Source organism: Amborella trichopoda, chromosome 6 (assembly GCF_054954075.1).
Source record: "Amborella trichopoda isolate Santa Cruz 75 chromosome 6, AtrichopodaSantaCruz75HAP2 v2.0, whole genome shotgun sequence".
Classification (NCBI taxonomy): domain Eukaryota; kingdom Viridiplantae; phylum Streptophyta; class Magnoliopsida; order Amborellales; family Amborellaceae; genus Amborella; species Amborella trichopoda.
This window is the reverse complement of record NC_142341.1, coordinates 47,201,021-47,224,238: the sequence shown is the minus strand read 5'-3', so window position 1 is coordinate 47,224,238 and position 23,218 is coordinate 47,201,021. Positions and strand designations below refer to the sequence as shown.

General features: G+C 34.7%; 1 protein-coding gene across 5 annotated transcripts; it reads right to left on the bottom strand.

Annotated features, from left to right (window-relative positions):
• Positions 1-6,407: 6,407 nt before the first annotated feature.
• On the bottom strand, positions 6,408-17,129 carry LOC18441985 (Haloacid dehalogenase-like hydrolase (HAD) superfamily protein). 5 transcript variants are annotated; one of them, XR_016056898.1, is made up of 8 exons: positions 16,755-17,129; positions 16,520-16,590; positions 12,110-16,010; positions 10,328-10,408; positions 8,530-8,625; positions 7,719-7,765; positions 7,517-7,597; positions 6,408-6,778 (listed from the first exon to the last, which is right to left on the bottom strand). XR_016056898.1 is itself a non-coding variant. In XM_006852209.4 (8 exons), the coding sequence occupies exons 1-8, from the start codon at positions 17,070-17,072 to the stop codon at positions 6,655-6,657; spliced, it is 963 nt and encodes a 320-aa protein (XP_006852271.3). In that variant the 5' UTR covers positions 17,073-17,129; the 3' UTR covers positions 6,408-6,654. The 5 variants fall into 5 exon arrangements, 1 of the variants encoding a protein (XP_006852271.3); XR_016056896.1 differs by having other exon boundaries at positions 15,852-16,010; XR_016056897.1 differs by having other exon boundaries at positions 7,517-7,583; positions 15,852-16,010.
• Between the last annotated feature and the right edge of the window lie 6,089 nt (positions 17,130-23,218).

Below are 23,218 nucleotides of genomic sequence, written 5' to 3'. Positions count from 1 at the left end.
TGACATGTGTGAATGTTTTACATGTAAGAATATGAAGTTAGTGGATACAATAAAACGAATAAAACAAAACCTAAGCTGTTAAAGAAACTAAATGATAATAATAATGAAATTAGGTATTTTGTTGAGAGAGAGTTTTGAGTGAGACGGGATTTCGCATGGATGGATTAGGAAATTTGTCAATGTTTGATAAATATAGGGTGAGGTTTGTATAAAATTGCCTTCTTGCACAATAGAAATGCGGTAGGCCTCTAAAATGTGCTCAGGGATATTGTTGTTCTACTGTCATAAATGTTATAATAGGTTGAAAAATTATTTTTATCCCTAATTAAAAAATTTAATTTTTTTTTAAAAATAGTAGATCGAACAAATCAATAAATACTCGAAATTTAAAAAAAACAGATTGTCCTGATAACTTGTTATAAAATATATTCTTTTTTGGACTTGTAACTCATTTTTTTTCGTTTCTATACCTGAGATGATTAATTTGAGAGTTTCCCAACACCACAACACTCTTTTCTATAAGATTTTTGGAGTGCATCTTGCTTCAATAATATAAAGGTGTAATCTTATATAACCTATTTCTATAAATAAATTAATTTGAGATATCATATATATACATTAAATAGATAGATGGATTTGAAAAAAAAATGGGAGAGGTGGATATTAGATTTGGTGGGTGGCAGTGAGATGAGTTATGAATGATGTATCATTCATTCATGAGGGGGAGATGGGCGTTTGAATTGTGTCCCTTTCATCCTCCTTAAAAAGTGGGCAGGGGCCGTTGGGGCAGCTCACCCGATTTTATGATCCTGAATACCTACGTACATATCTGCATATTGCTTGTGGGACACTCTTTTTGTGGATCGGCCGGTTCACCCGATACCTTGAGGTCGCTTGCTTACCAAACTTCCACTTCTAAAATAGATGTAAAATTTTTTTTAAGTCCGTTTAAGTTACAATGACCGTTGAAATCACATTTGGTAACACTATTTGAAAGTAGGCTTTAATTTGATCGTTTAGAGTCTAGGCTCTATACAAACCGCACCCTTAACTAAAAAGGAAAGTTTATATAAAGCCGAGGCTCTAAACAATCAAATCAGAACCTACATCAAAATTTTTCTTAGAAGGTGTTGTTTTGATGCCCAAATATCTTTAGATTGATCATCTCGACATCAAGATGCATGTACATAAGAAAAAAATAAGATTTCAAAATTTGAAAATAGTACATCTTGTAACGTATTTTTTAACAGTCAATTTTCAAGTGTTTTTAGATATGTTTGATCTACACTATTTTTGAAACTTTAAATTTTATAATTAAAGATAAAAATATATTTTAAGACTATCACAAATATTTTCAATATTAAAACTACATTTCTCGATACTATTTGAAGGTGGGCTCTAATTTGATTATTTAGAGCCTCTGCTCGATACGAAACGTACCCTAACTAAAATATTCATTTCCTACTACCTAGGAGATACATGCTTCCCCCATCTAGCGGTCCAATATGAAATGCGTTACGTGCCCCACCTAAATATTAAAACAATTTTTTAATGCAAATATAATGATTAAAAAACCATGAAACTTTGATGATAGATTAGACCAAGGCTCGAAAAATCGGTGATTTGGAAGAGCCATTTTTCCCAAACGAATTTTTATTACAAATATAATGACTAAAACCCTTGAGATAGATTAGACAAAGTATGACTAAAAACCCTTGAAGCTTTGATGATAGATTAGATCAAGGTTCGAAAAATCGGTGATTTGAAAAGAGCCATTCCGATTCTCCAAGGACCAAGGTTTGAAAAATCGGTGATTTAGAAAGAGCAAGTGAACCCGGCCACATCTTATTTATTTTGATTTCAAATTTTAATTTTCACTTTTTTTTATTTACTTGGCCCCACTACTCTAACACATGGGGTAAAAGCCACACAATAAGACAGATATGAGACTTATTTGTAGTGTTTTAGGTCCCTGTTCTTGGCTATATTCCCGATTTGGGATAAAGCCTTCCCATCTTTATCTCTTTGATTCTCGCTTATCCATTTTTCATGGGATAAACTTCATTTTGCTTTTGTTGGAGGAAAAATTTTCAATACAATAAGGAATTAAATGACCCAACATCTCTCACGATTAATGTGAACTTTGTTTTTTCGTTTTTTCTTATTGAAAGTGAGAAATATTGGGTTTCTGGTTCTTTAACCCTTTACAAGACTCAATATCTTTAACCTTTAATAAGAACTGTATGTTGTCCTTATTAACCTGTAAATGGCCCGATGTCTTTCACCTTCAATAAAAACTTTGTATTTTTCTTATTAAAGGTAAGAGACATTAGGTTAGGCTAAAATCAAACACATTTTTCTACCAAATCTCAATTTATATTAGTAGAATACTAGAATTTTGATACTTGAATTCACAACTTTTATTAAGAAAAATAGGGTAGATTTTAGTACTTAAATCAAAAGCAACGGCGGAATTAATTATAAACTATTACATATCTTTTTTCCTAGTTTTAATGATGTTTCTTATTGTTTTTTAAAATTTTGGGTTTTGTCAACATTCCCATACAAATTAAAGTAGAACATGTTAGGGAATAGGTTACCACTCCTAATACTTCATAGAAAAAAAGATGCCGAAATTTTCCAGAAGAAATGATCCAGCTCAAAACAAAAAATCTCTATGCTAAATTAATGGAGAGCAGGTGAGGCCGACAATTCAAATAGATAATAAGATATAAATTAAAAAGAAAATATCTCTATAACCCCATTTTTAAGTTTTATATCTCAATAAACTCAATATTTCAAAACATATCTTGAGTCATAAAAATTTTAAATTTTATATCTTTTAACCTTTTAAGCTAACTTTATCCACTTTAAGCCTATGTTTTTGCTCCAAACAAATAGAAAAAGGACATATCTTTTCTAAACACCATCATTTGTCTCTCTTCACGTGATTTTCTCCTAAATCTCTGTCTACCTATTTTTTCACTTTCTCTCCCCAGTGTCTCTCACGCTCTCTTTTTCGCCCCCATTAGAGAGACAAAGAGGGTGAATATTAAAGAGAGATAAATTTGAGGGGAATATATCACATAAAGAGATGAATGGTTTAGAATGACTTTGTCTTTTTTATATTTGTTAGGGCTAAAAAATAGTTAAAAGTGAGTAAAGTTAGTCGGGGGGGGAGGGGGTTCGGAGATATATTTTGCATTTTTGAGTGAAAACTAAAACTAAAGGGCATGAAGATATTTTCCCCATAAAAAATAACTAAATTCTAGTTCAAAAGAAAAAAAGAAGGTGGAGCAAGACAAGTAGGAGCCATCAAATTCTAGAGATTATTCTGGGCTAGGTAAAGATTTTCAATAGGGTTTCTATGAGTCAACCAACTTATATTGTACATATGCAGGCCCGTCTCAAATCCATTTTTTCATCCAAAATTTTAAAGATTCATGATCTAGACTAAGATGATCATGAATATAATAGTAAAAAAATCAACTTAGGGATATTTCTACACCATCTATATTTATTGTAGCGGTTCTTGCGCCCGTGACTCATGAATAAATTTTCCAATTTTTTCTTGCAGAAAGCCGACGACAGATAGATCATTGGCTTTAAACATGGCTTAGAACTCTATATCTCTCTTCCCACTATCTAATGCTGTTACATGATGGTCTACTGTCCACGAAAAACACTTTTAAAACGGCAAGCTTTCTATGCTTCATCTTCAGCATAGAAGTTCTATCCTCTCCCTTAACCAACCCTCCATTCTGAATGGACGGTTAAGATTGTTCCAATCACAATATCACGTCCTTGTATTATTTTATTTTTAATTTTTTTTCTATAAACTATTTTAGCACCAAATTTTGGACGTCCATTCCTCTATTAAACTCGTACTATCGAAAAATATAAAAAGAAAATATATAGTAAAATAAAATGACCAAAATACCTCTGAAAGATTCAAGGGGTATTTTGGTCATTATATTTTATCAAAAAATTATTTTTCATATTTTTTATAGGTGCGTCCCAATGACAAAATAGCACGTACCAAATTTCATATTCATACAATTTGTATAAAAAAATTCAAAATAAAATACTTTGATAGCACGTACCAAATTTCATATTCATACAATTTGTATAAAAAAATTCAAAATAAAATACTTTGAAACATTGGATCTAAGAATAAATGGTGAGTGGCTTTCCCGATCAAAATTGGACGGCTGGATGGTAAGGAGAAGATAGAACTTCTATGTTGTAGGGGAAACATAAGAACCTTTTCCCCTTTTAAAATATCTACTTTTAGTAAAAAGCTATATTTTAACTCTTCTATTTGCATTTTTAGTCAATTTTTTTTATTGGTAATTTTTCGATATTTTAATGATTAATTTTACTTAGTTTTCATATTTAACTTTGAAAAGAGATTACATGAGTCATGTGAGCTTCTTCAAAACGTACGAGTCCGTTGGACCCCAAAACTTGTCCATGGAAATCCCATAAAGGCCGTAAAAAAAAAAGCTTGAAGTTTCTATAGGGCCCCGCCTTCACAGAAACAAAATAAAGCCTTACCTCAAATCCTGATTCAGAAAGCATTTTTAGCATCGAAAATTTTTATTATGACTTTAAAATTAATTCCCAACACAGATAATAAAATTTGAAACTCAAAAAATTGTACTGATCTTGCTGATCAGCAAACAACTATTTTTAGGAAAAATGGATGGTCTAGATGATTTGTCAAAATATATATTATTTTTTGAATTTAAAATCTTACTTTTTTACACAACCATAATGTTCAAACTGAAATGAACAATTTAAAGGTTTTTCAATACTTAAATTGCAATTTTTGATGAATTATGAGGCAAGGCTTTACTTATTTTGGTAGGGATGTTGCCTTATCAAACTATTTTTCTTAAAAAAAAAAAGAGTTTCCACAAAAAAAAAGAGGAAAATATGAGATGCGCTTTTTTTTGGGGAAAGTATAGAATGAGACCATTTGATATAAGGTGGTCACATTAGTCTTGACCATTGGATGTGAAATTGGGTGGCTGCAATTCCATTGATCAAGCTCAAAGTTCAAAAAACAATTTTCGAACTTTGTAGCACATTCAAGCTATCAAATTTAACATCAAATGATTATAAGGAATTGTGACCACTTAGTATCAAAGATAAATCATTTAATTGTATACAACCCCTTTTTTTGATTTGACATATGTCGTGCATTAGGGAATGGTGGATTTAGGTATTCAAGAACTCAAAAGCGGATTTTTTATATATATAAAAAACAAAAACAGTTTCTATGAGTCCATGGACTCACATGTAGAAATGCGGGCCCCTTAATAATTTATTTTTTAAATAGACTTTAATCCTATTTTTTAAATAATATATAATTTTTAACATGCATATTATTAATCTGCAAAAATAAATAAATTTTAAAAAACACAAATGATATTTTTTAGAGAAAATATTTGAACCATTGATTTTACATTTTTTTTGGAGGACTATTATTTATGGTGTAGATCTACACTTCCTTTGGTGGATAGTGCAGGTCGCCATTCCTATGTAGTAACAAGTGCAAACTTGGACGTACCAAAAAATTCTCCATTTTATTTTTCAAATAATAGATGATGCAAAAAAAATTAGCCCCAAAAAACCTCTAGCATGTGTTTTGGCGCTTAGCTTGTAGTGTAGTTATACGCCCATTCGTTTATGGAATCTCCTCCGTTTGATTTTATTTCTTAAATTTCAAAGATTTTATAACTTCTGTACATTTATTTGTTGAGATAAAAAGCTTCTGTTTTAATTGATCGTAGATCCAGATTAGGCAAAACTGGAGTGATGCTAAGAAAAAGTTGATCTTACTGCAAGTCATATTTTTGGCAGGATTCCTCCTTTTAAAATTGAGAGGGAGGAAAATATCATCATCATCACAAAGTCTTTTCCGAACTATTTGGAGTTAGAGGTAAATATCTCACAAAATTTAGAGAGCAAAATAAGTGACGAAGAGAATTGAAAACTCACACTTCTACTTATTCTCCATCTTATTTTCCAAATATACTCATACTTTTCCTTGTTTGTCATCTTATGTTCCAAATATATGTACACTAAGGGCACGTTTGGTTCAGATGATTTTTTTTTCGTTAAAACATTTTCATATGAAAGAACTCCCCCATGTGATTAGGCACCGAATATTTTTCACACCAATTGGTCCATGGCAGAAAAATTTACCATAAAACTTGACCGATTGGTGTGAAAGGTGAACTCCCAATCTGTATCAGCTGCCAATTTCATACAAATAATCCTCCCCAACCAGTTGAAACAGGGTCATTCTTTAAAGCTCCCAACCAGGTTCTTCCTCCAATTTTATTTAAACACATTGAATGGATACTTACAATTAAAAAAGAGAGGAACAAAAAAAAAAAGACATTGAATCGGATACTTTCATTACTGTCAAAACAAGAGGAGGCAATTCCACGAAGTTCACGGTTCCACATTCACAAGAGAAGATTGCTAAGTATGCTTATCACTGAGAACCACCAATAAATCATTCTATTAAAGGACACATCTTTTAAAGTAGATCTAAATGACCCATCTTTTACAGTAGATCTAAATTTGTAAATATGGCTATGATTTAAAAAAAAAAAAAGGCAATGGGCTCTCTCTCTCTCTCTAACTTACGAACTGCTTCTCTAGAAGCTCTGCACAGAAACCAATGTCAAAGCGCTTCTCAGGAGGATCTCCGATACAATCGAACACTGCATCTGCAGATAAAAAGTCTTCCTCCGCTGTGTACCTAAGTAATAAAAATCAAACAAAAATATTACTTTGACATATAGAAAGTCTGGGTTGCAGATACTAGTAAAAAAGTAGAATCAGGAGTAAAACAAAAGACCGACCTGAACCTATCTACATCAAGACAGTAAAGAAAAACCCACGAGGGAGAGTACATTATACATAACCCATGTATTAAGAAGCATACAACCCATGTATTAAGAAGCACACACCAATTGGATCTCACTGGATTAAATAAGTATTCCGGAAAAGATAGCATCCAATCGGAGAGGCAGGATGTTGATGATATCCAATCAAAGCACTCATACATTGGTTATATTTTATGTATATAGCTTGTGTATAGTCTACTTTCCCAAACTGAAAAATAGAGAAGCTAATGTAACTCTGTTGAATAATTGTTTGGTGTATGGTTTCTAACTCTATTCAGCATGCACATAAGTACTTTCGCGCACACAGTTAAACTGATTGTCAAAATTTAGAGTGCTGTTCTTGAATAGTTGCATATAATGCCATGAAAAAGGTTTGCATGGTCTAAAACACGAAAAACATCATGAGATCATCCAAAGAAAATAATGGTTCATAAAGTACTGAAGAGGAGACGCTTCTATTTTCTTTTCTTTATTTATCATTACCATATCTTTTCTTTATTTATCACTACCATATTTTTCTTTCTTCTCAATTTTTTTATCACCGCTAATAATAAACTGGAACTTTTCTGAAGAAGAAATTTTGAACTCACCCACTCTTTGTAACTATGCATTTCATTCCAGCTGCCTTTGCAGCTGCAAGGCCAATGGCACTATCCTCTACCACAACACACCTGTGCATATTATAGAAATCAATTCCAAAGAGAAATCATTAGGTGGCATTAAGACTAGTATCTGGTCACATTTCAAATTCCTACGATAAGTTCACTCGTTCCTTCAAGCCTTGTACCATACCTTGATGGCTGAACTCCCAACGTGCTCGCTGCTAGCAAGTAAATGGCCTATCGAGAAACTTAATATCAGTTTTAACTAAAATTAAAAAAGCACATAAACATGCATATGAAGCTTCAAGGGAAATAATAATTAAATGGGGCCTATCAGTAAAATCCGCAACTCCAAAGAAATGTAGGAAAGTTAAAGTCCGGCTGGTAATGGGTGAGTTTAAATAGGGTCCAAATCAAGTTTTAGCTGAAGTTTCTTCGGCTTCAAAAGTTATTGTTTTTACCACCGAATAAAAACTCATATTTCACTTGGGACCCAGTCAACCCATCTCATCTAGTGAATGAGTTCTACAAATGAAAAAAATTAGGTGTGCCCAAGTATTTGGTTACATATAAATTTTAGTGTAATATTAACATATAAGATTGCACTTTGGAGTTGGTAGCAGCCGTCTTTTGACTCAGTGTATGAGTGCTTGAACCCCACCAGGACACTTCGTGTTGCTTCCAGAAACTCTTAAAAAAAAAAAAAAGAAAAAAAAGAAAAAAAAAAGAAGAAAGTGGCCCAAGATTTTCTGAGGTGATTGTTTAACTGGGCAAGTTGACTAAGTTTTGGTAGGGAGTCAGCTGGCCACAGAGTTCGAGTTTTCGAACACTGGAATTTATAAAAGTTATCAATCACTCTCACAATATTCTGAAAATAAAAAAGTCCGTGAAACAAAATTAGGAACAACAATGAGGATGGATTTCATGGATTTTGGTTTTGAAATGACATAAAATTAACATCCCATGAAAGTAATATGACATAAACAACAGAGGATGCATACTGGGTCTGGCTTTTTCCGAGGAACCACATCTCCTGCAAAAATTGAAATCACCTCTGCTCTCTTAGGGCCCAACAAGCAAGAAACAATAGCAGAGACCTATAAAGCAGATGTTAATTCCGACTGTCAGAAACTTGATGCATTTCAATGAAAACATTTATAAACAGATATGATAGCATTTGTCACGATGTTAGTATATACTTTAATAAGAGATTACTAATGAACTCTAACGAGAGAAACAACTATAATTTGTCACTTCTATGCAGGATTCATACGCATAAAAATCAATGTAGACACTCTACCAAGGTTGAGAACTAGCCAAGTCAAAATTAAGAGTTCCATTTGAGACATTTTAATGAATAATAAAGTCCAAGATCTTGTAAAAAAGGGCAAAATGCATAGTCATGCATCTTTAATAATTAATCCTATGTACATATAGATGTCAATGATTGAAAGGCAATGTGATAAAAGTCAGACATTGCCGATCTTCTAGAAACTACTCTGGCTACACTTTTGCACCAATATTGTATGCCACCTCAATTAAAATTCAATAGAGGTGCAATAATTAGATAGATGACTAACATTCCTGGTTATTGTTCATTGTTCTATCACTCTACATATCAAAGATGCATTGAGTTTATGCATACAAAGCCATGCATATACATATATAAGAATATATATCTAAAAGTGCAACGGATTTTGTTCATGGCAATAAGAGGAACAATCTGGGATAAGTATCTAATTCAACTAATACTAAAAAATAATTACAAATCAAGTGGATAGTTTGGGCTTGTTTGTTTCATGTGTAAACTGTCACATCCTTGCAATTGTACTCACCAATAGCATATATCAGACCCAGTACAACACCCGTTAGCGCAATTGGTTCAAGTGGAAGGCTCAAAAAGGGCAAGGGATAGGCCCAAAAAGACATGGTCGGAAGTAGTGAGAAAAGATATGGGGACTTATGGAGGGTATGACCCTTGATAGAGCAGAATGATGGACATAATTTATGTAGCCGACCCCAAATAATTAAGAAAAGGCTTTGATGATGATGATGATGGTGATGATGATGAAAAGCATATAGAGCACATCAGTTCATGGGTAAAGCTTGAGGCTCGAAAATCACAGTTGTGGAAGGAATTCAAGGAAAATTTGTAAGTTCGTGACGGGCAGTAATTGTACTTGAATACCGTCAGCGGATTAAGGGATTTTACACAGGTATTATATTATTCCTAGAATGCTACATTCAATACCCATATCAAGTTTGATAGTTTCAGATTGAACTGATCATGTTTTCAAAAGGTACACAAACAGTGCTAGATTTGGGGTATGTTATTGCACCAAAATATAACAACATGATATGGAAGCCAAAACATGAACACCTAGGGAATGTCTTTGGGACAGGGAGAATTAGCGAACATTTGTACGCCCAGTCCATATTGTAACCCATCGTAAGCTACCAGTGTGCATGCATTTATGCACATATTAGCATGTACCTGTATAGGGAAAATATTTGGTGAAGTCCATGAGCTAAAGCTGTACAAGTTAGCTCACAGCCTGAACACCTAGCTAGTGGGGTTTGTTTTGCAAACCATCTTTAGTCATGTATATGTGTGCATTTTTATGAATTCATATAAATAAGTATACATTTAGAAGTTAAACCATGAAATCTGATGCCCCCCTAGCCTAATAGTATACATTTAGGTTTTTCATTAATGTATGTTTTCAGCAAGTACTCTTGACACTCTTGTTACGACATGCAATGTGAATAATGTAAACAGATCAAAAGTCACAAAGAGACCTGATTATGCCTACCGCCTTTTCATTAGACGTGCTGCAAACAGCGACTTTGACTCCTTTCTCTAGGGCCTCATCTATCAACCTGCATTAATTCATTAGAGAAAGTTCTCTTTAGAGTACATTCTAAAGAATTTTAGAGAGAGAGGAACTCTTTGAGAAAATAATTATGCCCCACACAGTTTGTGGTGGTTCTTTCATTGTATATATAATGATAATGCAATGGTGTAGTATTCACTTTCCTATCTTGTTAAATGCAATATACACTTTTTTATCTTCTACATGGCAATATGCACTTTTCTATCTTCTACCATGGCAATATGCACTTTCTTGTCCTATTACATTCTACACTGGTAATATTTTGTTTCTATTACTCCCCCTCAAACTCGGCTGGGGAGGCATTTGAAGTCCGAGTTTGAAGCAAAGATCTCGAAAAACATCTCGTGGCAAAGGCTTGGTGAAGATATCAGCTATTTGATTGTGAGAAGAAACAAATCGAGTGATAAGTAATCCAAGAGCAACATTTTCACGCACAAAATGATAGTCTAACTCAATGTACTTTGTTCGTGCATGAAAAACAGAATTAACTGTCATGTAGGGAGCACTAATATTATCACAAAACAATGATGGCCGTTAAGGAAGAGGCAACCCACTATCCTGAAGAATAAAAGAAAGCCATGTCAATTCTGCAGCAGTAGATGTCATAGAACGGTATTTCGCTTCTGCACTAGAACGAGCCACAGTCGACTGTTTCTTAGCACTCCAAGATATGCAGTTGAAACCAAGATAAGTGTAGAAACCAGTGGTTGGACATCCAGTCCAGTTAGCATCAGAGAAGGTATATAACTCAAGGGAACTAGCAGATAAGATTCTTATACCATATGATTGTGTACCATTGAGATAATGAAGAATCCGTTTAACTGCTTGAAAATTTCCCATTGTAGGGGCATGCATAAATTGACACACTGTATTAACACAATGAGAAAGGTCTGACCGCGTCATGGTAATATATTGAAGGGCACCAACAATACTTCGATAAAGAGATGGATTAGGAAACAAATCAGAATTCCCATGAATAGTATCTTTCATTGCCATTGGTGTTGAAATAGGTTTGGCACCGAGCATCTGAGCACGATCAAGAAGATCCCTTGCATATTTGCTTTGTGAGAGAAAAATCCCATTTAAAATATGAGATACCTCTATACCAAGAAAGTAGTGAAGAGGTCCAAGATCTTTCATTGTAAATTCCCTTCCAAGTTGGGAAATGAACCATTCTAGAATATCTGAATTGTCACTAGTAACAAAGATATCATCAACATAAAAGAAAAGGATAATAGTGCCTTGAGTAGTGGGAGAAACAAATAGAGATGAATTAGCGATGTTGCAATAAAACCCCAATGATAATAAATATGCACTAAATCGATCCAACCAGATCCAAGGTGCTTGCTTGAGACTATATAAAGCTCTTTTTAATTTGTAGACATGAGTTGGATATTTTGAGCTCACAAATCCAGGAGGTTGCTCTATAAATACAGGTGCTTTAAGAAATCCATGCAGGAAAGCATTTTTCACATCAAGTTGTCTAATAGGCCAGTGGCACACAGTAGCTATGGGGAACACAATCTGAATACTAGCAGGGTTAATAAAGGACTGAATGTTTCAGAGAAATCGATTCCAGCAACTTGATTATATCCTTTAGCTCCTAATCTGGCCTTAAGTCTCTCAAGGCTGCCATCAAACTTTAATTTAGTTTTATAGATCCAACGACAACCAACAACATTCATACCTGGAAGATGTGGAACTAGCTCCCAAGTTGAATTAACATGTAGGGCTTCAATTTCCTCTTCCATTGCATAATATCAACCTGGATGACCCAAGGCAGACTTAATGGATTTAAGTTCAGAAGGGATAGCTTCAACAATATAAGCACTTGAGATTGCTGCCATGGATTGGAGAACTCGAGGTCTTCGAGTACCATCTTGAGTTCTTGTAACCATGTGATGACGATGATGCTCAGGGGTTGGTAAAAAATTATATTGGTTGGTTTCTTGCGTGACAACATTTTCAACACCATGATTGGGTGTTGTATCATCCTGGACATCTTGTATTACAGTTGTGGTGATATCTTTTTCTATAGGTGAAGTTCAAAAGCTATCATTGTTGATGGGAAAAGTAGGTCCCAAGGGACCAGATACATCAAGGATGTCCTGTATGGGTGGTCTATGTAGAGGTGATGAATCAGAAGAGGAAGGAGTCCGTATGTCAGGTTCATAGCACTCTGACCATTCTGCATAAGTGGATAGCTCCCCCTGAACCTGAGCACTATCAAACAAAGAATTCATCAAATACAACATGTCTAGAAATATAGACTCGTCCTGTGTGTGGATGAAGACATCTGTAGCCCTTATGCTGGATACTATAGCGCAAGAATACACAAGGAAGAGAACAGGGACTAAATTTGTTTGTAGCATAGTCTCGAAGATATGGAAAATACCAACAATCAAATACTTAAAGTGATGAGTAGTCTGGTAAGCACCCAAACAATAGTGAATATGGTGAATCCATTGTTAAATTGGTAGAGGGAATTCTATTGATAAAAAAAACTACAGTATGAAAGGCATCAACCCAAAAACATTTAGGAATTCATGCATGAAACATCATTGTAACGTCCAATTCGACAATATTTCTATGTTTCCTTTCAGCTATTCCATTTTGCTTAGGGGTTCCCGGACATGATAATTGTTGCATGATTCCATTGTCATTAAGATGATAAATAAATTCTTTGTTAGCAAATTCAACACCTCTATCACATTGAAAAAATCAAATTCTTTTATCAAATCTCCTTTCAACCACACTATGAAATTTCATAAATGCAACGAAAAATTCAGATTTTTGTTTCAAAGGATAAATCCAAGTAAAATGAGTATAATCATCAACAAACACCACATAAAATCGATAACTCTGCTTAGATAAAATTGGAGCAGGGCCCCATAAATCTGAATGGATCCTAAAGAGAGGTTGAGTAGATGTTTTACTAGTACCACTAAAATGAAGCTTACAATTTTTTTCCATCTGACATTTAGCACAGATAGAATAAGATTTATTCCATGCATCAACATTAATCAATTGTTTAGATTCTAAATAACGAACAACTTTATTTTGAGGATGTCCAAGATGTTGATGCCACACATCTTCTGATGTTCTTCTATTCTGATTAGATAATAAAACTTGTTTCACTTCTTCAAGTGTATACAATCCTCCCTTTCTACTCTCATTGGCCAGAGTTCTCCCTGTATTCCTTTCCTTACTCAGAAAACCATTTGACGAGAACTAAAAAATACAAGGAAAATTTATTGTAAATTGACTAACAGATAACAAGTTCTTTTTCATTTCAAGTACCAAAAGAATATTAGAAACATTGAATTTTTCAGACCCAATATCAAATATTTGTATCACCAACATGTGAAATAGTTAATTATTCACCATTCCCAACCAGAATCATATCTGTACCACTATAGGGGCGAAGATTTTGCAACTTACCTGGATCTCCTGTCATATGAGTGGAGGTACCTGTGTCCGGGAACCATTCTGAGTCTTGTGAATCAACTATAGTCATTGAAGCAAGGGCTTGAGGAGTATCTTCTGCTTGCTAGGTTTGGTTGAATCGATGCAAACACTTCAATACACTATGTCCAAATTTCCCACAAATTGGACACTTTTCTCGAGGTGTTTGTGATGACTGTTGTATCTGATAATCTTGTTGGAAGCCTTGATCCATGTGTCCCATAAGAAGTCTAACACCACTTTCTTGATTTTTCTTGGGCATCCCACAACCAACAATATTGATCTGGCTAGTTTGAACAAACCCACATCCTCAAGAGTTGAAGAATTGTTGACCATCAAAGTTGTTTCTTCCTTTACCTCTATAATTTCGGTTCCCTTTGTTGGGCACAAAATATTTTTGTTGTCCAACAAAAGCCATATTCCGATTTGGATCTAAGTGTTCTTTAAGGACATGGGGCTGATTTCTAATCTCATGGCTTTGAAGAAGAGGTATAATTTCAATATGTGAAGGAGGTTTAAGCATAGTGGTAGCAAAAATCTCATATTTTGGACCAAGTCCATTAAGAAGCCAAAATACCTTATTTTCATGGTACAGGTTTTCCAATGGCTGCCAAATCATCACAAGTATTCTTGAATTTGCATATATATTCTGATAAGGTTGAATTCCCTTTCTTGCAAAGTTGGAGTTGCTGGGTAAGTCGGAACTCCCCAGCTTGAGAATTACCTGCAAAGGCATTCTTAAGGCATTTCCAAACATCTGCAGAAGTCCTGAGGCCAACAACAAGGCTGAGACACTCTTTTGAAAATGTCCATGTGATCCAGACTTTAAGAAGCCGGTGGGACTTTAGCCATGAGTTGTAGCCAGGGTTTTCGATTTCACTCTTACCATCAAGAGAGTAAATCTTTTGACTTGGTGTAGGGCAATCACTATTAATGAATCCAAAAGCCTAACTACAATCAAAGACACAATTTGGGTTTCCCATAACAAATAGTTGTTCTCTTTCAATTTAATAGACACAAAATTTCCTATATTGCGAGTAGAGGGATAAGGATACTTGTTTGATGTGGGACAAGCTGAGTTTCCCCAAATTGGGTGCACAACTCGAGGATTTAAAAGAAATTTCAAAAGAGTTCTAATTTTTTTTAAAAAGTGCTGGATTGTATAATCTTTTTGTACATGATTTATATATATTTCGCAAATATAGGTGAGCATTATTTTCCATAATCATTATTTTTATATTTTCCCTTTTTTTGAATTTATTAGAAGGGATTGTATACAATGAGACTATTAACCCTTAATACAAGGAGGTTGCAATTACTTACAATAATCCAATGTGAAATCTGATAGCTTGGGCATGTTACAAAGTTCAAGAAAATTTCTTTTGAAGTTTAAGCTTGATCAATGGAATAAACGCAGCCATCCAATTTCACATCCAATAGTCAAGATTAATTGTGATCACCTTGTACCAAAGATAAATGATCTCATTGTATATTTTTCCTTTTAAAATGTCCCAAACTGTAATTCAATTTTTTCTAAATCCATTTTTTATGCTTGTTTTAACTTATTAAAGTTGTTCTATGTTTCAATTTACTTTTACTGCATGTTTTTCAATTTTTGCCTATTTTCTTTTTATTCTTTTAAGGCCGAAAGGCCCAATGCTGGACTCTGCCAAGTCCTCAGGACTAGTAACTTGCCTCGGCCAGGAGCAAGTCCCCTGGCCCCAGCACACTGAATAATATATATAAGATCAATAATAATGATGATGATGATGAGGAGGAGGAGGATGATGATGATGATGTTGTGACCATAATAGCCATGATAATAGGAAGTCACATCTGACAAGGTACATTAGATTTTGAACCATGGTAGAATAATGATAACCACTTCATTTCAACAGAAAGCAATTGAATACTTACTAATACAACACAATAATAGAGCAGTGAAATTTCAATTAGAAATTGACCTTGCTACACCTGGTCTGAGAGGAAGCAGTTTCTTCTCGATAAGCGCCATGAATAGCTTGGTCTTCCTTTTGTGAAGAGACGCAATGAATTCTTTCCTTTCTTCCTCTGACTTGGGAGCATTTTCAGGCCATCCATTCTTGTTGAAATATGCTGTCATTCTGAAAGAATCAGAGTAACTGGATCAGGAAATAAGATACCATAACTGGATCAGGAAATAAGATACCAAAAGGTGCTTGGACTCCTCTAGAAATTTGAGACTCAAAGGTTAAACGAGAGAGAGAGAGAGAGAGAGAGAGAGAGAGAGAGAGAGAGAGAGAGAGAGAGAGAGAGAGAGAGAGAGAGAGAGAGAGAGCGAAGTTTATCCCTCAACAGTTTCAATTTTTGAAGAACTTCAGCATTTGTACCAGCATGAATAAGAAACAAATGAAAACATTATTCATAAGCAACCACTCCCAGTCCTTTGCTATTAATCCATAAAACTAAACTTGAAAAACCCAATCAAAGGAAAATGGTAGGAAATTAGATCAAATATGCACATTCCTCTTAAGAAGCTCTGATCACTTACAGTGTACATGATTGAAGGTGTTATTAACAAGTCAACAAATGCCCCCAAAAATAAAAATTTAAATTCAATGAAATGTGATTGATATAATTAGAAGATGACCACCTTTCTTTTCCACCTCCAATCTTGAGCAATTCACCATATAATTCAACATCCCAACTTACTCCCAATCCCCTCTGCACAATGAGAAAGAGAGATGGAAAAAAAAGAAAAGAAAACCAAAATGCAAGAAAAAAAACTGATGGAAAGAGAAGAAAAAAGTAGAGAAAATGGCACCAATTAAAACAAAAAAACCCAAACCAAAACATCTGAGAAAGAAGAGAGAGCGAGGTGATCAGACCTCCTGGAAAGTTTCATTAAAGGAAATTCGGTGACCATCTTTCTCTGTGTCAACTAGCACACCGTCGCAGTCAAAGAGGAGAGCTTCAGGAAGGCTAGAGGCTCTGCAAATGAAGCTTCTCCTACCATTTCGACACAATTCTCGAACCCCAATTTGTCTCCTGCTTCCTCTGTAACCAAGGAATGCGGCATGGAACTGGAGGCCAGAAGGACCTCTATAACTGACCAAAGGTTGTAGCTTTGATGCAGAGGAATTCGGGTTTTGGAGAAGGCTCGAGAAACACAGAAAAGAAGATGAAGAAGAGAGAGAAACCGCCATTTTTGTTACAAGGGGAGAGAGAGAGAGAGGAGAGAGAGATTTGCTTTGATATGTGTTAACTGGAACCACAAGCTGCATGTTTCGTCATCCAAAGCGATAAAAACAGTAAAAGTTCGAAATGGCTTGGTAAACTCCCAAATAAATGGACTATAAAGATGCTGGGATGTATTGTTACGGAACGCCTATTCGGGAAAATGAATATTATTTTTACCTATAGGTTTGCTGCGGTCTGATTTTTTTTTGAACGGCGCGGAAAAATTGATTGGATGCAAAACTGCAACAGCTCTACGATAGCCGTTGCAACTTTTCAAGCTAAACCGCAATGGCTCTCAAGGGCTCTACGAAAGCGAAAACACTATACACTGTCGCCCCATGGCATTTTTAAGCGTTTTGAAGAGTGTAAATATTAAGTGCCATTTCAAAGAACGTAATGTGCTATGTGGGTTTGGGTTTTGAAATTGAATCACAGTTCTAACCCTGTGAAAATGAGAAATCAATTTTGCCACTATATCGAATCACATTTCTAAGTTCTAACCCCGTGAAAATGAGATATCAACTTCGCCACTGTATTCAAATAGAAGTTTCTTATGTGGGCACAACTCTTGAGTTTTTAAAAAGTATTTTACTTGGCTTAGTTGTATCTGGAAAGTATACTCATTGAAGGTATACTCATCTAGATGCGATAGCATCTCATAGATTCTGAGCTCGCCTGATTAATACCTGAGGAAACCAAGAGAATCTCGTGCCTTGGGTTTCACAGCAAAGCATAGGCAAAGGTTTCAAAAAAATAATGTTTGGAAAACTTTTTTTTTTTGTTTGATAAAAAAGTCGAGTTCACAAATGCAAGTGGTTCAGAGTCCATTCGGCATACATGACCAAATTTTGAACTCAAGTATTTTTCACTCAATTGCGACTTCCTCCATTTTTGGAGTTGTCGCTGTAAATGTGGTTGAGAAAGCATTTTTCTCATTGAAGTTGAGACAACACACATTAGCTAAGTGAGCTACACAGAACTTGCCCAAAAAAAAAGTGAGCTACACAGACTCCTAGAAACTTGCTTTAGCCATGTCAAAGGATTTAAAATCTGAAGATTCAAAGGTCCTATTTGCTTTGGCTCTGATATTAATTTTGGTCGTGTTCAAGCAACACAATTTCTTTGACCTCAGTTAACCAATCCTCTGTGTTTTTGCTTTTGTTTTGGACCTCTCAATTTTTGGGTGAGGAACAGAGCATTTAGGACCCTGGCTACGGTTAACCATTTTTCATGTATTTAGGCTCTTCATGAAATTTCAATACCTCAATAGTCTATAATTTGGCTTTATAGGACCCCTGGAGCCAAACCTTTAATGCATTAATTAAAACAGAGATGGCCTCGAATGTGCCCAAGCTCATGAATTAAGAAGTTGATTGTTTAGTCGAGTTCGATGGCATAAACTTCAAGAGATGGTAGCAGATAGTTCATTTTGTATTGCTCCTAAGACTACAATTGTACAATTGATGTACACTCTCTGAAGCTGACCCCTTGGCATGAAGCTGACCCCTTGGCATCTTAGACTCAACCATCATTTGCAAATGAAGAATCCTGAATTCAAATAATAGAGGATTATTACATTCGTAAAGGGAAATATTTTTAATGCCTTTAGTAATCCCTTATTGGACTTGTATTTAGTGATGCTCATAGATAAATAGATCTGGTAAACTCTTGAAAATAAATGCATGTCAGTGGATGTCAGTAGGAAGAAATTCTATATAAATCAAAACCTCGACTTCAAAGCTAATGGTGACTAGTTCTTGAGGGGGTGGATGAACAATATGTTATCACCAACGAGATAATCTAGGGTGACATGAAGCTAGATAGCAATAATTATTGTTAATCTGTTACTACCTTGGAAGGACTACAAAAGTGTCTTGAAGCATAAATATGCGGATACTACCATAGAAGAGCACTACCTCTGTATTGAGGAGGAGACTTGACTCCGTGACAGAAAGGCTGAGAGATCAGAGCTAGTTGTAGAAGGCCTAAGGAAGACTTGGAGGAATTAGAATAAGTGAGAGGTCAGAGCTAGCCTTTCACTTGTGAGCATCTAGAATCATTAATGTAGGTGTTCTAAATCTAAATAAGTCAAGCTTTTAATCTTCTTTATCATTTCAATCATAATGGGTAAAAACCTTCAATTCAAGTTCAATTTCAAGCTCGCTTTCAAATTGAAGAAATCATATGCAAATTCCGTCAATCCAATCCATGACCCAACTCCTGGTGATGGGCATATGAATCTAGTTTGGTTAGGTTTTGTTCCTTCCTTTCTGGTTTATTTTTTTTATTATTCTATTTTCATGTTTTTTTATCAATTATTTGTTCTATCATGTCTATTTAAAATTCAAGTTTACTTAAAGGGTTCTAAGCGAGATCTAGCTAGTGCAACTAGCAGTTAAGGGAAAAAAAAAGATTATAATCAATTTTTTGTCTATCATAATTTTACTAGACCTAGATTTTTAATGTTTTTCAATGCTAAAATTGTCTTAGTTTGCGTACAATCTTATAAGGAGAACTAATTGATTTTCTTACATGATACAGGTACAAACAACAACATTAAAAGTCCAATATCAGACCATGTGTAATTTGGAAAAGTAGAAACATTCACTGGGGTTTTTCAGAGTTTGGGGTGGTCTTGCTTAGTTTAACTACCTAACCTTGAAAGGCCAAAGCTTGGACCAAGATTTTAAAATGTACTTTTCTAGGATAAGTAGTGAAAAACAAAGCCTATGATTTTCCAGACTTAGAATCAAATTTGATTTGGAAATTAGGGATAGAGAATTTTGAAACATATTTTTCCTGGTGGACAAGTTAATGAATGTGGAAACTAGCATGTGGGACAAGGTCATGAGGAACATGATAGTTTTGAAGATCTAGAACTCATAAGAAGTAAGAGAGCCAGAAGACCAACTAAGTCTAGTCCAGACTTCATGACTTATTTTCTAGAAGAGCCTCTGCAAGCCATATCATCACGCAATGCTCCCTTCTTGAAGGAAGCAATTAATGATGAGATGGATTATGCATTGTCCAATGGATCTTAGAAGCTTGTTGCCTTACCTACTGTTTCTAAGGCTTTACGCTGTAACAAATTTTCAAAAGGTTTTGATTAGAAAGAAACCATTATGCTTCTTTGATACCTATACAATAGTTGCTAGAATGACTACCATCCAGGTACTCATAGCTTCGGCTTCAATATACCATCCCAAAATTTATGAAATGGATATTAAGATCATGTTTTTAAATGGTGAACTTGATGAAAAAACATATATACAGAAATTCTAAGGGTTTGTCCTTAAGAGGACAGAAACACAAGGTGTGCAAACTTGTGAGTTCCTTATAGAAACTGAAACAAGCGCCAAATTTTTTGACAAAGTTATTTTCTATCTCATGGAGTCTACATCAGTGAGTCTGACAGTTGTGTCTATGCCAAAGTCTTGGTTGGTGCTACTGTGATTTTACGCATATATTTAGATGACATGCTCATACATGACAGTAATTCTCATGATGAGACTAAGAATGTATTGCTATGAAGGGCATGAGATATACTAATGTTAATTTTAGAAGCATGGTAGTGATAAAAACTTTGGTAGTTTAGTATCTCAACTAGAATACCCCAAAGTCATTGGTTGCACAATGTAAATACTGCATTGGACTTGATTTTGTTTATGCAGTGAGTAAACATAGTAGAATCACCAACAATCGAGGTCGGGAGCATTGAATATAGTCCCTAGGGGTGTGATATGTCAAAGGGATCATGGACTATGGTATTCATTATGTACGTGAAACAGCTATCCTAGAAGGATAGAGAAATGCAAAGTGGATGTCGTATTAAAATGAATTCAAGTACCAGTGGTTGGATTTTCACTTATGGTGTGGGTGCTATTGCGTGGGGCTCAAGCAGGCTTATAAATCATACCAATCACACAATAGCCTATTCTTGTAGTCTCAATTTACTATGATTGTTTGAAGCACAATCAATTGAAACAGCTACTCAATGATGGAGTAATTAGGATAGACCATATAAGGCTATACAGAAATTGGCATATCCATTAACCAAAGGCCTTGCAAACGACCCCATCTAGAATACAACTAAAGGGATAAAATTGAGGCACACTCAGGACACGTCACAAAATAATAGGATCCCCACCTCATTGACAAGGATATCCTAAGTCCTAGATTTAAGTGGTAAAATAAGTCATTTGTATGACAGTTTGAAAGCATCACTATTTATAAACAAATAAATTAGAGCAATTGATACCTTGTGGCCGCATCCCTTGTTGTATGGCATAGATAATTGCAACATAGAGGAAGTTGAACTTAGAGTCCATTGATGTTAATGAAGTAGGCCTAGGTTGGGTTCTTGACTTGCAGGGACCCTCCTAATAAATTCACGTATATGAGTATGGAAGTGGGGATGCTTTCAAGCACTCATGAAAAGCTAAGATACGGTGCACAAAGCCAAGACAAATGTGTAGTCAATTGAAAAACAATATTGAGCCAAAAAGATAAGTGAAATGTTTCTATACTTCCCCTACAACATAGAAGATCTGTACTTCCCCTACCATCCAGCCGTCTAATTTTGATCAAGAGAGTTGTTAACCGTTTGATTTTAGATCCGACGTCTCAAAGTATTTTAGTTTTAGTTTTTTTATACAAATTGTATGGATATGAAATTTGGTAATGCCATATTCTCATTGGGGCTCACCTATTAAAAATAATTTTTCAATAAAATATAATGATCAAAATATCCGTTGAAAATATTTTGGTCATTTTAGCTTATTGAAAATATTTATTTTATATTTTTCGCTAGTGCGAGTTTAATAGAGGATTGGACATACAAAATTTGGTATCAAAATAGTTTATATGAAAAAATTAAAAATAAAATACTGTAGAGACGTGATATTATGATTGAGGCAATCTTAGTCCTCAATTCAGAATGGACGGTTGGATAAGGGGAAGCATATAAGTTTTATGTTGTAGGGGAAGCATAGAAAGCTTGCCCCATACGTAATAGGCATTATCTTTCAGGCAAGCTTTCTATGCTTCCCCTACAACAAAAAACTTATATACTTCCCTTTATCCAACCATCCATTCTAAATGAAGGGCTAAGATTGCGCTAATCACAATGTCATGTCTCTAGTTTTATTTTTAATTTTTTTTATATAAATTATTTTCACACCAAATTTTGGGCATCCAATCTTCTATTAAACACGCACTTCTAAAAAAATATTACCAATAAAATCAAATGACCAAAATACCCCTAAAAGCTTCAAGGGGTATTTTGGTCATTATATTTTACCAAAAATTTATTTTTAATATTTTGAATGTGGCACATACTAAATTTTATATTCATCCAATTTGTATAAAAGAATTAAAAATAAAATACTCAGAAGCATCGGATCTAAGGTCAAACGGTGAGTGGCTCACTTGATCTAAATTGGACGGCTGGATGGTAGGGAAGCGTAAATCTTTTATACTGTAGGGGGAATATAGGAACCTTTCCCTTTATGTAGGGGGGCGATCTACTAGTCAAGTCTTTAGAAAACTTCTCTTGATGCATTGTCCTGTCTGATTTGGCTGCTCATAGTCAAGCTCCTTTGCGAGAGGTGAGGCATCATTAATTTGAGTTGAAAAGCAAATTGTGAAGATCTTTCAATTTCATGTCTAATCAACCCATTAGTTTAACCACTTTGTACCCATTTTTTTGCAGTTGAGTTTGAGTTCCTTTTCAAACTATTGGAAGTATGTTTTCCCACCTTTTCAAAGCGTTGGTAGTTTGTCCTTCATGGCTTTTGACTGCGGTTAACAGAGTAGGCACCAACCGCTCCTAACTTTTGTACTCTTGATTCACAGATTTTGGAGTTTTGGACACAACTAAGTTCTTTAACAACCCCTAACTATTCAATATTAAGACATTATACCTACTTCTAGATATCCCAAAATTCAAATTGTTGGCAATCTTAGAGAAATTGGTCTCTATGCATTTCGATCTTGATTAATTGGAAATTGTTGATTTTTCTCTATTTCTTCGAGTATTTCTTATGAAATATGTTTTCCTAAGTTTGAAATCGAATCCATGCAGCTAAATGATAATCAATTTGACCCCTGTTAA